Source organism: Plectropomus leopardus, chromosome 13 (genome assembly GCF_008729295.1).
Source record: "Plectropomus leopardus isolate mb chromosome 13, YSFRI_Pleo_2.0, whole genome shotgun sequence".
Taxonomy (NCBI): Eukaryota; Metazoa; Chordata; class Actinopteri; order Perciformes; family Serranidae; genus Plectropomus; species Plectropomus leopardus.
The window spans coordinates 1,605,931-1,621,786 of record NC_056475.1 but is presented as its reverse complement, the minus strand read 5'-3'; the positions used below and the strand labels follow the sequence as shown (position 1 = coordinate 1,621,786).

General features: G+C 39.3%; 2 protein-coding genes across 2 annotated transcripts in view; both read left to right on the top strand.

Moving 5' to 3' along the window:
- The window catches only part of LOC121952908 (myotubularin-related protein 4-like), a 43,776-nt gene extending 28,667 nt beyond the window's left edge, over positions 1-15,109 (top strand). Inside the window, exons 3-6 of the mRNA XM_042499785.1 lie at positions 3,157-3,246; positions 10,527-10,643; positions 13,041-13,070; positions 14,964-15,109. Of these exons, the coding sequence (XP_042355719.1) occupies positions 3,157-3,246; positions 10,527-10,643; positions 13,041-13,070; positions 14,964-15,089 (363 nt within the window). The 3' untranslated portion in view covers positions 15,090-15,109. The remainder of the gene's footprint in view (positions 1-3,156; positions 3,247-10,526; positions 10,644-13,040; positions 13,071-14,963) is intronic.
- Positions 15,110-15,339: 230 nt separating this feature from the next.
- The window catches only part of ca4a (carbonic anhydrase IV a), a 10,107-nt gene continuing 9,590 nt past the window's right edge, over positions 15,340-15,856 (top strand). Inside the window, exon 1 of the mRNA XM_042499507.1 lies at positions 15,340-15,352. Within this exon, the coding sequence (XP_042355441.1) occupies positions 15,340-15,352 (13 nt within the window). The remainder of the gene's footprint in view (positions 15,353-15,856) is intronic.

Below are 15,856 nucleotides of genomic sequence, written 5' to 3'. Positions count from 1 at the left end.
CTTTTGATGCGGTTTGGCCTTTGGTTCGCAGTACAGCATCATTTTGGGGGCCTGAAAATGCAGACTTTAGAAACCTGGTTATAGAGAGTATTTTGTTGTAAACGCCACCCTTTCTGTCGTGTAAACTGGCAATGCACAAATCCTGTAAAAATGGTGACGTCACTGCGGCACTTTGCACATTACATTTCAGACAAATAGCCATGCGCAAGTAGGAGGACGACAATAACAACAACGACGGACTACTGAGCTGCACTTTTATTAACGCCGTCGGTTCTTGTGCGTGCGTTCACCATCGTCTGCTTGTTATTTGTACTCTACTGTAGAAGTACGCCTTTAGGTGAGGGCGCATGGTTTTCTTCTGTGGTGGTGTGTCATCAAAAGTTACACCGCCAACTGGCCTCGTTTTTGCAATACTATCATATAAAGGCAAATGTTTTTTAAATGCAAAAGGGAAAGAAGGTAAGAGTTTTCAGTTTTTAGTCGGGCCTCAGTCGGTGTAGAAATGACAGTGAGATGCTGGATGAACGTCATAACAGACAGTTATGAATCTGGATAATTTTACAGTCTTTTAGAGAAGTGGTTCTCTATCTTCTGTGTGAATATCACAAGATAATCAAAGTCTAAGACTCAATGGGAGTCTACTAGCAGAGGTGGGACCAAGTCATTGTTTTGAAAGTCACAAGCAAGTCCTTACTCTTTGCACTCAAGTCCCAAGTCCTAAACTTTGACTTTTGAGTCCTGAACAAGTCACAATGGGCTCCTCACCAATATAATGCCATTTTAACAACAAAGTATTAGTGAATTAAATACTAAAAATCATCATGGTTTTTAAAATTTGCATCTATTTGCTGGAACAAGTGTGTTAAATCAACTTAGGTAACAGATACTCCTCTGGAGGTCCACACACAACAAAACAAACATAAAGCAAAACATATGCACATATAAAATGCCTTTTAATCATAGAAAAGTGGTGTTGACATTGCATATTTTTAGTATATAGCACTGTTAAGCACTACAGATAAGCTATGTTTTAAAAGTAGTCACACTGAGGGAAAAAAATCATGTATAGAAATAAAAAAAAAGTTTTAAAATTGCATTGTAACTCTCTGAATGTGAAACAAATGAGGTGCCTGGAGATGTAAATGCAATTTATGTACATACTTAGTATTAGAAATTAGAAATAGGGCGAAACCTTCACTGGGGATTTTTATAAACCCTTCAATTTCACTGTTTTGCCCTTTTTCTCAGTGATTGAAGTTTGACCTAAACGTAGTGTTTGCTCGGTCTGAGCTGCAAGGACGGGGTCCACTACCCTTTTTGTTCCTCTCTCGTTCTCCTCTCTGCTGCTTCTTGAGGTGTCGTAGTCTAATTTTAGCCCACCGTCCATTATAACAGGTGTGCACTTGATAAGACTGCATTTGACTGTTTCTACTTATCAGCAGCAACCTCAGAAATGTAACATGCAATTAGTTAACTTGGACTTTTATATTGCAATGCACACATTTGGTTAGTGGGTATCAAATTTGACCTGAGAAAAAGAATTATTAAAAGTTTGTAATAAGTGCACAGCTCATGAAAAACTAGTCAACTGTGTGAAATACTTCAGTCGGTCCCAGTATCTTTGTTTGCACAAGACTGTCACAAGACCCAGTCACAAAGTCTGCCGCTTTTTCGTATCCGGTGCCCAATCCTGTCTGTCATTTCCACATGAAATAACTACCTGCACAGTGCCAAAGCAAACACAATATAAACATAAAAAAGGTGCTTTATCACTTCAGCATTATTAATAATCAATGAAGGAAAAGCTGTTTAGGGTTGAAATAAACATTTTAACATGGCTTTCCTCATTGACCTTACACAAGGTCATGAGCCCCGTATTTTAAGGGAGTTTTGGAGCTCTCATAGTCAATATTTAATCTCCTACGTGACTCATGTCTGTGAGCAGGTGCCAGTTGTGAAATTGCACCTGGCATGGATCTGACATCAAAAGCTATCCACTCTGATAAGTGCTCAGTACAAGAGCACTGAGAATATAAAAGGAGAACTTTAATATTTTTCAACCTGGACCCTATATTCCCATGATTTTGTGTCCAAGTCACTAATGGAGACAACACTTTTAAAAATTTGGCAAGAGCGCTGCAGCCAGCAGCTGTGAAACGGACTGCTTTACCCTGCCTAAAAGATGTTTACACCAGACGCTGCAAAAATGAGGCCAGGAGAATCATTAAAGATCCCAACCACCTGGATAACGGCCTTTTCTCACTACTGAAGTCGAGAATCATGGACTAGTTAAACCAGACCAGCACTGAGAGGTTTAGGAAGAGTTGTTACCCTCAGGCCACAAGGACCCAAACCCCCTTCAATGTATGTCCAGTAAAGGTGCTTGTTTTTGTTGCTTATAGGCTGAAATAATTATCATTATGTGTCTGAAAACATTATGCAACGAACCCAACAGAGGAAAACAAAAAAATCTCTTGCTGGATCTAATGTGTTTGTTATTGTGTCTAACTAAGTCTCAAGTGTCTCGTTCTTAAGTCTTGTGAGAGTTAATGAAGCAAAAGGGTTTTTTTGTCTTTGTAGGATCCTTTTCATAATGTTTTCAGACACATAGGAACAATCTGAGCCTGTCAGTGGCAAAAGTAGGACTTATAGTGGACCAAGACTGATGGTTGGCTCCTGCTCTAAAGGATGATAATCAATTTAAACTATTTATCTGCCACACCGAATGAAAACGGGTCCACTGAAGGTGCTTGTTTTTGCCGCTGACAGGCTCTTACAGTGGCTGTAAATTATCAGTGCTCTGAGTGGTTAGGACGAAAGGATTATTTTGCAGTCTGGTTTGCTGCTGTCACTTGCAGTGTTCTTGCTCAATATTGAACCAGTTTCAAAAGTTATTGTTTCCATTAGTCACTTGGAAACAAAAACATAAGAGAAATAGGATCCAGGTTGAAAAATAGCAAAGTTTAACCTTTGGGTTCAATTTTGTTCTTTCATGTGGTTTGACACTGCTGTTATTAAACTGTACTGGGCCAGGGGTTTGTCTGTGTTCGCTTTTTAAAATATGTATCTCTATGTGGCGTTCAAACCTGCTGCGTCGACCTTAATGATGACGGATGTGTTCATCTGACCCCCCTGCCTTGTGTTTGTGTCTGACAGGGTGAAGAAGGGCCTCCCAGTCTGGAGTATATCAAGGCCAAGGACCTGTTCCCCCAGAAGGAGCTGGTGAAGGAGGATGAAAGCCTTCAGGTGAGCTTTAACAGTTTTCGTCAGCCCTCTGATAACTCCCGCTCCAGAGCGCAGTCCCGTCTGCTCTGACATCCAGCTGACGTGTCCGTGGACTCGACCACCACGAGCTGGTGAAGTGTGGCACTCTGAGATTGTGACCTCATCTTTAGTCCTGGCTGCTGGTGCGTCACCAGAGCGTTCCTCTGAAACACCCCCGATGAAGCTCGGGCCGACTCCGAGCGAGAGTGTGATTGCCAAGATATTACTGCAGGAGTCACAGCTCAGCAGGCTTGAGGCCAGACGCTGAAGGAGAGATGATGACTCTGGTCTAGCAGAGCACTTTTTTGTTATTGCTCTGCTGTCCTTCATCAACACAGGAGGAAAAGTTAATTAGGCACCTTGGTGGATAACAAAATATTTGCATGTGAATGCAGCCGCTGCTCACGCTCTTTGCAGATAAGCAGTCATACTAATAAAGAAACATATTTTCTCCTTTATTTATTTAAAAGGAGATTCTGAATTACTCTACCAGATAAGATAAGGAAGTTATTAATGCAAGACTTAGCAATAACAGAAGGAAGTTTTAAAGATACAGGTTTCACAAACCTGAAAAAGTCATGGACTTTGCAGGGAGCAATTTCGAGGCCTGGAAAAGTTTTGAAAAACTATATATGCTCTGAACATTTTGGAAAAGTCATGAAAATCTGTTTGACAAACTTATATAATAACACATGATGTGTTCAGGGACCATTTAAAATTTGAAAATCAAACAGTAATTTTTGTCTTTAATAGTTTCTGGTTGAAAAAGAAGAAAAAAAATGGCAAAATTTTTTCAAAGAAAAAAATTGGCCAAAACTTTCTTATACTTCCCCACCTAAAAAAAAAATCAAGAAAAATTAATTTTAAAAATCCCCCCAGATTTGAAAGAAAAATATATCGCCACATTTTTTGTCTTTAAAAACCCCCCAAAAATAAATATTTTTTTCAGATGCCTTTGAAGAAAATAAATAAAAAAACAACCATTTAAAGTTGTAGGCCTCTACCCTTGGTTCTATTGTAATATTAGAACCAATAAGGAGTCTCGATTGTCGCTACAGAAAAAGGCTCTAAAGTTTGCCTCAAAGTCATGAAAAGTCATGGAAAAGTATTGGTTAAAAATGTGAATGAATCCTGTAGGGCTGCAGGAGGAGGGTGCGTTTTTAAATTATGCTGTTTTTTTGTGTGTGGTTTTTTTGTGCTCTTTCCAGCTTTAATACTGTCCTACATTAAATTGCATCACTGCCAAACATAAATATTACCATCCATACAACACTATTTTTGGCTCAGTGTCAAGTCGAAACTGTTATCTTAATACATATTTTTTCTTTCATGTTAGCCACCTAAAAATGACTCACACCTAGAATGGGATGTGGGGTTGTCCCTCTATTTTAACAATCAACCTATTTACATCGAACTGAGATTGTCCTTCTGCGGAGTCTGTCTCTATTGTCCGGTTGTGTCCTTTACTGTCCCACAAAAAAACAGCAGGAGTCACTGCAGAGGATAAAGAAGGGCAGCTGAGACACATTCAGCTCAGTCAAGTGAGAGGATTTGTAAGTGTATTCCAGGGTGAAGATGCCGGTAGCAAAATTGTGATGGACAACTTGCGCTGTGCCTCTCATGGTGCTGAGTTTGTGCTCTCTGGCTGTCTGGTGCTTAATGGAGCCGAGCATCATGTGTCTGGAGAGGTGGACAAAGGAAAGGTGGAGGGGTCGGCCCAGCCCGGGGTCACGATCTGATGTTTCTGTTTTTATGGTTTTTAACTGAACCATGTTTCCACTCGGGTTGCAGTTAACAGCAGGAAGATTCAGCCTGGTCAAAAGTGTTGTTTTTATATTCCTCTGTGTATTATGGCATCGTGTTTTCAGGTTGTCTGTCCATTCTTTTAAAGGCAATATCTCAAGAGCTCCATGAGAGGTTTTCTTCAAATTTGGCACAAACATCTACTTGTACTTTCAGATTAACTGATGAGATTTTGGTTAACACAGTCAAAGGTCAAGGTCACTGTAATCTTGTCTGTCTCATTCTTGTGAATGGGACATCTCAAAATCGCCTTGAGGAATTTTCTTAGAGCTTGGCACAAACTTTCAGTTTGACCAATTAGATTTTGGTGGTCAAAGGTCAAGGTCACAGTGAAATCGCATCTGTCTCATTCTTATCAGTGTGATTTGTCATGGACACCCTGAGGGAATGTCTTTAAATTTGTCACAAACATCACTTGGACTCAAGGATGAGCTGATAAGATTTTGGTGGTCAAAGGTCAAAGGTGATGCTCACTGTGACCTCATCATTCTCATTCTTGTTAACACAATATCTCAAGAACACCTTGAGGAAATTACTTTACATTTGGCACAAATGAGACATATGTGGACTTATTGATAAGTTGATGGCTTCGAGGGAGTTTCCTTAAATTTGTCTCATATGTCGATTCGGACTTAAGGGTTTATTGATTGGATTTTGGTGGTCAAAGGTCAAGGTCACTGTGAACTTGCATCTGTCTCATTCTTGTGCAAAAGATATCTCATGAACTCCTTGAGGGAACTTCTTTAAATTTGGCACAAATGTTCACTTGGACTGTGAAATATGCTCACTTTCACTCACATGGATGTAAACTACAACTGTTACACAGCAGCATTCAGTTGTGTGGCTGTATTTCTAGTTTATTATAAACGTCAATATCAGTTTTATTTCCTGCGAAGCATTCTGAGAAGACTGTAGCATTAATTTGAGGAACCAGAAGGAATAGATAAACACTGTTCCCATTTTCGGTTTCTACTCTTCGCTCCCCTCCCCCTGCTTTCACACATCCAGTTCCTCATTGTCGCTTCTTTCATGTTTCTCGCTCTGTGCAGGCTATCCCATGATAGTTTCTCTGACAGCTGATGTCTCTTACCACAACCCTCCTGCAGGCAAATTACAGGCATTCCTTACCCCACTTTATTTATTACCCTGCTGCTGCCTACTCTGTGTGTGTGTGTGTGTGTGTGTGTGTGTGTGTGTGTGTGTGCAAGCCGCGGTGCATGCTTGCAGTTGTGCGTGTGCACACGTGCATGTCCTCACAGGCAGCCTGCTTGAACCGGAAGTCACGACTCAAAAGTCAGAGAGTGTTATTCACGGGTCTTTCTGCTCTCTCACTCTCTCTCTTGAATATTTCTGCAGCTGAAGGCTTCGAGAGGAAACGTGACACAGTATCTTCTGCTGCACTTGCTGGCTGCTGGTGACTCATGCACCTACTTTTGGAGCACAGCTTGTTTAATGCAGCTCCCGGTCCGTGCAGCATGTTAACTCTGGCTCTCTCAGCAGGACGTGTTCGCTCTCTTGCACAGCAGAGCAGCACACGGTGGCTGCACGCTCCCATTTCTGCTGCTCTTGAGGGAATATTTAATGCAAATTTGCTCCATCCTGACTCATGAAGAATCCAAAAATGCTTTAGGTTCTCGTTTTCTCTCCTATTTTGTATACAGTGAAACTCGATCTACAGCTTTTTTTCTGTCACGGTCAACAACTCCAGAGTGTTCAGCTGTGTTTTAGTGCCTCCCTCTTTGCATTACAGAGGTAAAGCTTTGCTAAATGCATGTAAAAATTGCCAGCTTTTAGATCAGGGTTTGTACAATCATGAAGACCTGGAAAAGTCACAGTATTGGCAAATAGCAATTTACAGGCCTGGAAAAATTTTGGAAAACTAAATATACCCTAGGAGTTTTGGAAAGGTCATGGAAACCTGTTTCACACACCTGTAAAATAACACATGATGTGTTCAAGGACTGTCGGAAAATGAAACCTAATAATGATTTCTGTTTTAGCTTATTTTGTTTAAGATAAATCTTTTTTTTTTAATATTTTCAACTTAAAAGTTTCCTTTTTTTTTTAGTTGGCAAATTGTTTTTTTATCTTCAAAGATTGCCAAGATTTTTAAAGTTGCCAAAAGTAAAATAAATAAATAAATAAATAAAAATTTAAAAAATCACCAAAAATTGCCAAAAATGTTTCTTTGAAAATAACCAAAAAAATATTTTAAAAAAATAATGTTACCAAACCATTTTATTCAAAACATGCCAAAAATAAAAAAAACATTTTTTTAAAAAAATATATAGTTTAAAGAAAACATGCCCTCCAAACCTGCCAGCCTGGATTGCATGTTTTCTTTAATTTTTAAAATTATTTTATAGATATATCCCCCTCCCCTAAGCCAAAACAAATACTACAAGTCCCTCCCCAGTGCTTAAAAAAATGATTGACAAGCCTTCCCTTCTCTGCTCCGCCCCCTTCCCTCTCATAAATAACAAACAATCCCTTAGTTAAATTTAGATATTTATGCCTTATTCTGTTCTGAGTTCATTATTTTTTCGAGAATGTATGTTACACATTTGTTTTGTTTGTTCTTTTACATTTGCCTGAGTCACAGAAAAGTCATGGAAATCTTTTGGTAAAAATGTATATGATTCCTGTTAGATATTACATTTTTTGGAAGTCCCGGCGCAGAGTGTCAGGGGGCTGGCTGCCTATATTTGGCTCTGTTGGTGTGTGCATGCAGAGTACTACGTGCTCCATTTCCCAGGTTAAGCTGTACTCTTTCCCTCATCGTGCTTCCTGTCCCGACTCGTGCTCACATTTTCAGTTGGAGACGAGCGACAGCAGGTGCAGCGATAAATGTCAGGGTCAACAATCTGATGCGATGACAGCTTTGACCTTGTGCCAAGCGACAATATCCCTTTTGAAAAGTCAGAAATGGTCGTTTTATGTTATATTATTATATGCACCGTCTCCATTTTGTTAAGCCGGTGGAGTCCGTGTGGTGTTTGTGGGTCCGTCCATCACATCCGGCCGGCTCTGTGCGCTAACTAAGGCTGTGCTTTTAACCGTGCTGGCTAATGTTATTTCAAGTAAGCCTGATTTTCTGACATCTTACCATAATCCCCCATCTGCCCCGCTACATGTCCTCTTTTTACATGCACCACTGGGTCCTTCTCTGCGTGACTCAGCAATGCATGCTAATGCAGGATGAGGTAATGTTGTCTCTAAGCAACACTGTTGTCCTCACTACCGGCAACTAAACAACGAGACCTGGGTCGCAATCCGCAGTCCCCAGTGACCGGGACTATGTGAAAGCAGCCAGAGCTGAAATCGGTGCATGCAGGCGATCGTCACACAGAAGTGATGAATAAGAGAAAGTCAAGTATGAGGAGGTTTTATGTAGGATGTAACACAATCCTTAATTTGTCAGATGGGACAGAATGATGTCCAAGTGGACACACCAGCCAGAGGACATGTTTTATGAAAGGTTTTGGGAAATTATTTTAAAAGGACATTTTATGCTTTTTCTTGTTTTCTGTCCACTATATAATTTCATAATTTGGATGTTTGTGTAAATAAATATGGCAAACGTTTTTAAAAAATTGTGTAAACATATGTAAATGTGATCCCTGTGAGAAAAAAAACATCAAACTTTTTATGTCTCCGTGCCGACGGTAGCCGAGGCGGGAGACATTATGTTTTCAGGTTTCCCATCCGCCCATTTTTGTGCATGGGATATCTTAGGAAGGCCTTGAGGGAATTTCTTCAAATTTAGCACAAACATCCACTTGGACTCAAGGATGAAGTGATTAGTTTTTGGTGGTGATAGGTCAAAGGTCAAGGTCACTGTGACCCTGTCTGTCTCATTCTTGTAAACACAACATCTCAAAAACACCTAGAGGGAATTCCTTCAAATTCGGCACAAATGTTCAAGTGGACTCAACGATGAGCTGCTTAGATTTTGGTAGTTAAAGGTTAAGGTCACCATAACCTTGTCGCATTTGTCGCATTCTCGTGAACATGAAATCTTAAAGTATTTTCTCAAATTAGGCACAAATGTTCACTTGGACTGTGTTGATTGGAGAGCACAAACATCCACTTGGACTCAAGGATGAACTGATTAGATTTTGGTGGTCATAGGTCAAAGGTCAAGGTCACTGTGACCTTATCTGTCTCATTCTTGTGAACGTGATAGCTCCAGAACGCCTTGAGGAAATTTCAAGGTTCACTTGGACTGAAGAATGAACTGCTCAGATTTTGGTGGTCAAAGGTCAAGGTCGCTGTGACCTTGTGTGTCTCATTGTTGTGACATGTTTTTTAAGTGTAACTTTACTAGTGCAGCGGCGGCATACGCGTGGTGGCAAATCTAATTCTTTCATATTTAAACCTATATCAGTATTATCTTGAACAGTATGATATGGCTCACCTGTGGCCTTCATCTTTACACAACCTTGTGTTCTGGTAACGGTAGCCGTGTATTTCTTCCATGCGGTTGTCTATTAAAGCTGATGCCCTGCCTCTCAGTGAAATGAAGAATGTTTTCTATTTACCTCTGCTGGAAACTAATTATCTTAATGTTTGGGTCTGGCTGCAGCCAGAGCCCGGCCTTGGCCTTGCTGTAATAAAATGGGTACCAGTAAGAATGTTAATGGACAGTTTGGGATCTGTCAGTGTGCCGTCAGCGCTGGTGCAGACAGCGTCCCTCCCAGCGCTGCCTCTTGTCTGCCTGCTCATTCAGGCTCACCGACAAGCCCTCTGAGCTCACAAAGGTCCCTCTGTAAAACTACTATGTGCTAATTGGACGGCTGCACATGCACACTGTGTCCCCCGTGTCCCCTCTTTTTGTCATATCTGTAATGTCGCTCTGTCCGCATACTGGGAGACAGCACAAACTTGATGGTTAAAAAAAAAAGTCAGTACTGGTGCCAATACGAGTTTCAGTAACAGCACCAGAATAATCCATTCGATATTTCTCCTGTAGGAATCTAATCTAATCTTTACATTTTGTGTGTGCTTAACCCCTTCTTAACCCTTTAACACCTAAGTTAAAGTCAGTTGTAAATTTCAGAAAAAAACGTTTTTTGTAGCACTTTCCTGAGGTTTTTTTTTTTTTTTCTTTGCTGTTTTTCAGGTAATTTTCTTGTAACTTTTTTACTAATTTTTTGCTAATTTTTTGATGCATTCTCATTATTTTCTTCCCACATTTCTGAAAGAAATCATGCCAATTTTCTCTAGTATCAAAGGGTTAAACAAAGCCAAAGTGCCTCGTACAGCAAAACTGAGACAACACAAACGAAAAAACACATGAATGAACTTATTCACTCAAAGTACAAATATAAATAAATGATGATATAAATGAGGATGTTCAGATTATAGTTCCAGTTCATACAATGAAGCCTGAGAATAACATGTAGTTCTGTGTTTGCTGCTTAAATTTAAAACAGTCTGGTTGTTTTGTGTCTCTGCAGGTGCCATTCGCAGTTCTTCAGGGGGAAGGGGTGGAATATCTCGGCTGCGCCGATGAAGCCGTCATTGCCATTTCCAACTACAGGCTCCACATCAAGTTCAAGGACTCTGTCATCAACGTGAGTGCACGTTTCCTGTTTTTTATTAGCTATTTTAATGCTCACCTCACCATGTGCAAAGGTCCCACCAAACAAATGCACCAGTTCGCCGAGGCACCATCGATACAGTCTGGGCTCAGCGTCGAATTCTGATTGCAACCGCTTTAAGGAAATGGTAACAACCCTGAGCATTTTTTATGAGATGTCATGAGAACCGACATGTAGAAGAAGTCAAAAAAAGAAGAAATTACCTAAAAATTAAAATGAAAGAAAATCACCTGAAAATAAGTAAAAAGAAAGTTTAAAAAAAGGAAATGACCCGGAAATAGTGCTTAAAAATAAAACATACAAATAAAATTTGTATCAAAACATAATTTTAAATATGTCATTTTGTTAATTTCTCCCTAGCTTTTTTCTTTTCCCCAGACATTTTTCCTAGCTTTTTAAAAAATATTTTTTTTACCTACTTATTTCTGAAATGAAACATTAGCAAGCAATTAGTAAAAAGTTACCTTAAAATTAGCCAAAAAAAGGATAAGTTAAAAAACAAAACAAAAAAAATCATAAATAATAAATTTGAATATGAAATTATGATGAATATTAATGTAGTTTTCTGGGCAGTTTTACCCAGCTTTGAAAAAAAATCTACTAAAACTAAATCTGCTCATTTCTGAAATGACCCCAAAATTAGCAAGCAAGTAAAAATCAGCAAAAAACAGGAAAGTTTAAAAATATAGAAAAGGTAATGAAAAATAATAATTGCCAACAATTTTTGATATCAAAGAAGGAAAATTATCAATATAGTATTGTGGACATTGTTCCCTGGATTTTATTCATTTATTTTTATTCTACTGATTTTTGAAATTACCCTAAAATTAGCAAGAAATTAGTAAAAAGTACAAAGTTACCTAAAATTAGCAAATAATAAAAAATAAGATAAAAAAATAGGAAAGTTTAAAAAATAAAAAAGGTAGTGAAAAATAATAAGAATTTAAATACCAAAGTATGATAACAATCAATTTACTTTTCTGGCCGTTTTTCCCAAGTTTGTATTATTATTTTATTTTAAATCTACTAATTTCAGAAATGACCCCAAAATGTGCAAGGGATTAGTAAAAGATATACAGTTATCTGAAAATTAGCAAAAAACAAAACAAACAAAACAGGAAAGTTTAAAAAGAACAAAAGAGGAATAAAAAATAATGAATAATACTTTTAAATATCAAATTTTTCTCCAGCTTTAAGGGGAAAGTTTCTTGCAAGTTGTTGGACATTTCTTGCTCAGTTGTTCGCTGTCTTTTTTTAGTTTTTGAAAGAAATCACACCGCTTTGCTCAGGCGTCAAAGGTTTAAATGCTCGTGAAAGGCGTCTGAAAGCAGCACAAGAAAAGTGAGGTTTCTCCAGATTTCAGGGTGTTAATGGGATTTTTTTCATTGACCGCCACATTTCTGGTATTTTGGTTTTCCTGTGCGAGACTGCTTCAGTCCAAATGGCTCGAGTGTCTGTGATCACTCCTGCTGCAGTAATGCGACAGCAGCAGAGAAAAGCATATAACGTGCAGTTTGGACGCACGCAGGCTTTTCCCCTCTCCCCCATATAAACACATAATTGTGCTAAGCAGGCTAATAAACCTGCGAGTGTTCAACACGGGGTCCCCCGTAAAGCCGTGCTCGTCATCCTGGTGTAGTTGGCGTGAAGTTGTTTGCACCGAGGCTGTGACCACAGGAGCGTCGGGCCCTCTGATCTCCAGGCGGCAGAGGTTTAATGTGACATCCAGGCTCCGAGGGCCCGCCCCCCGCTGGCACCGATGTCCACCAGCTGACGTCAGACCTTACTCAAACACAAACGGGCCAATTGTTTGCGTTCGCTGGCAGCGAAATTCCTCCTCCTCCTCCTCCTCCTCCTCCTCTCCCAAATCCCAGTCATCTTTTCCAGACGGATTCTGGAGGATGACAGGGGTTTGAAAAAGAAGAAGGTGAGCGCACAGGATGTTCAGGACGCCGCTTCACCTCCACTTATTTTAGCAGAGGAGGAGGTCAGAGGAAGAATCGAGAGTCCTGCCTTGACCCCGGCAGCACCGATGAACTCTGTATGAAGCCAAAATTTAAGCAACCTCACCCCCCTCTTCCCCCTTTCTTTCACAACTCACCCCCTTACATCTGAGCTGTTTTCTTGCCCTTTGCTCCCGTCCGTGTTTGTCTTTCTCCATGATTTCCATTCGGTCATGTGATCCTGCAAGTAGCACACTCAGTTATCTTTCACCTGTCAACCTGTTTGATATTTCTTTCCTTTTTTTAATTTCCTTTCGTTTGTTGAATTATTTTGGTTTAATAGTTTTTCCATTTCCTCCTGTCTTGTGTCCTCTCCCTCTCTGTGTGTGTGTGTGTGTGTGTGCTCCATGTTGTCACTGTGTTTTAGACCTACCCAGGTGTGGACAATGAGATATCTGTGAGTACCAGATGATAAAAACACCACCCTCTGCCACCGTCTAGACGGCTTAACCCCCGATACTCTGCCTGCTTTGCATGAGGGACACTTTTACAAAATGACAGGAGGCCAGGCGCAGCAGCTCATACATGTTTATGGGATTGTAGGACATTTGTAGGATTTAAAGATGTTTCCAGGATTTCAGGACATTTCTAGGATTTCAGGACATTTCTAGGATTTCAGGACATTTCTAGGATTTCAGGACATTTCTAGGATTATAGGATGTGTCAAGGACTTAGGACGTTTCTAGGATTTTAGGACATTTCTCAGATTTTATAAGGTTGCTTGAATTTAGAACGTTTCTTTGATTGTAGGACATTTCTAGGATTTCAGGACATTTTTTGGATTTTGGGATGTTTCTCTGATTTTAGAACATTTCTATGATTTTAGGGCGTTGTAGGATTTAAGGAACGTGTCTAAGACCGTAGGACGTTGCTAGGATTTTAGAACGTTTTTCGGGTTTTAGAATGTTTCTTGGATTTTAGGACATTTCTAAGATTTTAGGACATTTGTAGGCTTTCTGCACATTTCTAAGATTATAGGACGTTCGAGGATTTTAGGATGTTTTTTGTTTTTTAGGACATTTCAAGGATTTTAAGATGTTCATAGGACATTTTTTTTCAGGACAATTTTTTTCAGGACATTTAGGACATGTAGGCCATGATGTTTACAGGATTTTAGGAAATATCTTGGATTTTAGGACGTTACTAAGATAGTAGGATGTTACAAGAATTTTAGGACATTTCTAGGATTGCAGATGTTTGCAGCTCACAATCTGCTCACAGAATGATGTAAAAAGAAGAAATATTTCATTTATTAAAACAAGAGTTTGTAGGGCTGCAACAACGAAGCGATAAAATCGATTATAATAGATTATTAAATGTGTTAGCAACGAATAAGATTATCGATATGTTGTGTCGCGCGATTATTACGTCCCTTGCTGTGGACTGTTTACGTCACATGCAGGCGGGAGCCGGTGTTTTGAAGAGGCATGGCGGAGGCAGAGAGGATGTTTTGTACGAAATCTTCACAAGTTTGGGAGCCCTTCATGTTATGCAAAACAAGGAAGTGTTTTGGCTGCTAAATATGTAAAAGTGACACAGCACGCGAGCATGGATGTGTTATAGTGAAGTCTGTGCATGATGGTTATGACGTCGCGTCTAAAACAAAAGTGAGGAGGAGAGCTTAACGTCAGGTAAATCTCAACCAAAAAAACACGTATGTTCAGGTTTAAAGTAACAAAGACAGCTCAGCGATGTTCAAGCAGCCGCCTGTTTGTGCACTTTTTGCACTGTTGCCAGTGATTTTAACATTTTTTAACAAAGTGATGGAAGAAGATATGCTTATTTTGTTATTATTTCCATTTTTATTTATTCTTTAAAATCGAATTCATCGATTAATCGAAAAAATAATCTACCAATTATCAAAATAATCGTTAGTTGCAGCCCTTGTATTTTGTTTTGCTGTAGTATTAAACCACATGTGCTGTTATCACCAGCAGAGAAGAGGTGTTTCTTATTCATGCAGGGTGCACACAGCGCTGTTTCGTAAAGGTTTGACCAGAAGTGAAGTGTGATTTTTGTAAATCTTAGCAGCGACTTCGTTAACACCTCAGTCCACACAGGATGAAGGAAAGCAGAACAGACAAAATCCACAAAATCCAGGTTTATATTTGCTGTTTGGTAACAGATTTCTGCAGATGAGGCCTTCCTCTGCTCTGCAGCGCTCTGCGTGTTTGCATCCTGGACTCAGTCTGTTCTGGACCAGAGGGTGGTAACCTCCCTGCAGATGTGCTGCCTGCTCCGCCAGCGGGCCCTCATGCTGATCACACCTGCGCTCTGTCTCCCCCTACAGGTGCCTCTGAGGCTCATAGAGAGCGTGGAGAGCAGAGATATGTTCCAGCTGCACATCATCTGCAAAGACTCCAAAGTTGTGAGGTACAGTAAAGAGCTCGCTCCACACCTGAGGCCGCCACATTAACCCTGCAGACAGACTGATGCTGTTATTAAATACACTGCCGTGGTCTTATGAATGAATAATACAGTTCAAGTCTGTCAGGAGAGAATACCCACTGCACACACACACGCTACCACGCTTAAACACTAATCAATATTCCCAGGTGGAGAGGGTTACAACTCTTACACCACTGATAACATTATGTTAATGTAATTCTAATGGTATTCTAGCGCTGTCCTTTCCTCTGCTCCTGCATTACTCCACATCACTGATTATGGAGGAGGGGTGTGACATATTATGTCATTCACAGTAATGCAGGTATAATATTTAAGATAAGATAAGACAGAACTTTATTAATCACAAAGGAAATTCTTGTGCCAGATTGCTCCAAAAATACAGTAGCAGAAAGACGATATGATAAGAAAAATTCATATCATGATATTGGCAATATTTTGACTTTTTTATACATACATGTACTTGTAAAATTCAGGGGTAGATTTTTTTATTGTATTTTATTTTTATAGTTTATAGTCTTGCTTTTATATGATACTCCCTTTTTATTTCTTCTTTTATTTTTTATTTAATTTATGGGTTTTTTAAAAAAAAATGTATTAGGTTCCTTGATGTGATGCTCTCTTTTTATTTCTTTTATTATTTTTTTTATTTTATGCACTTGATTTTATGTGATGCTTTCTTTTTATTTCTTCTTTTTATTTTCATGTTATCTTATCATTTTAAAGATTTGCTTTTATGTGATGTTTTCTTTTATTTATTTTATTTATTTTCTATTT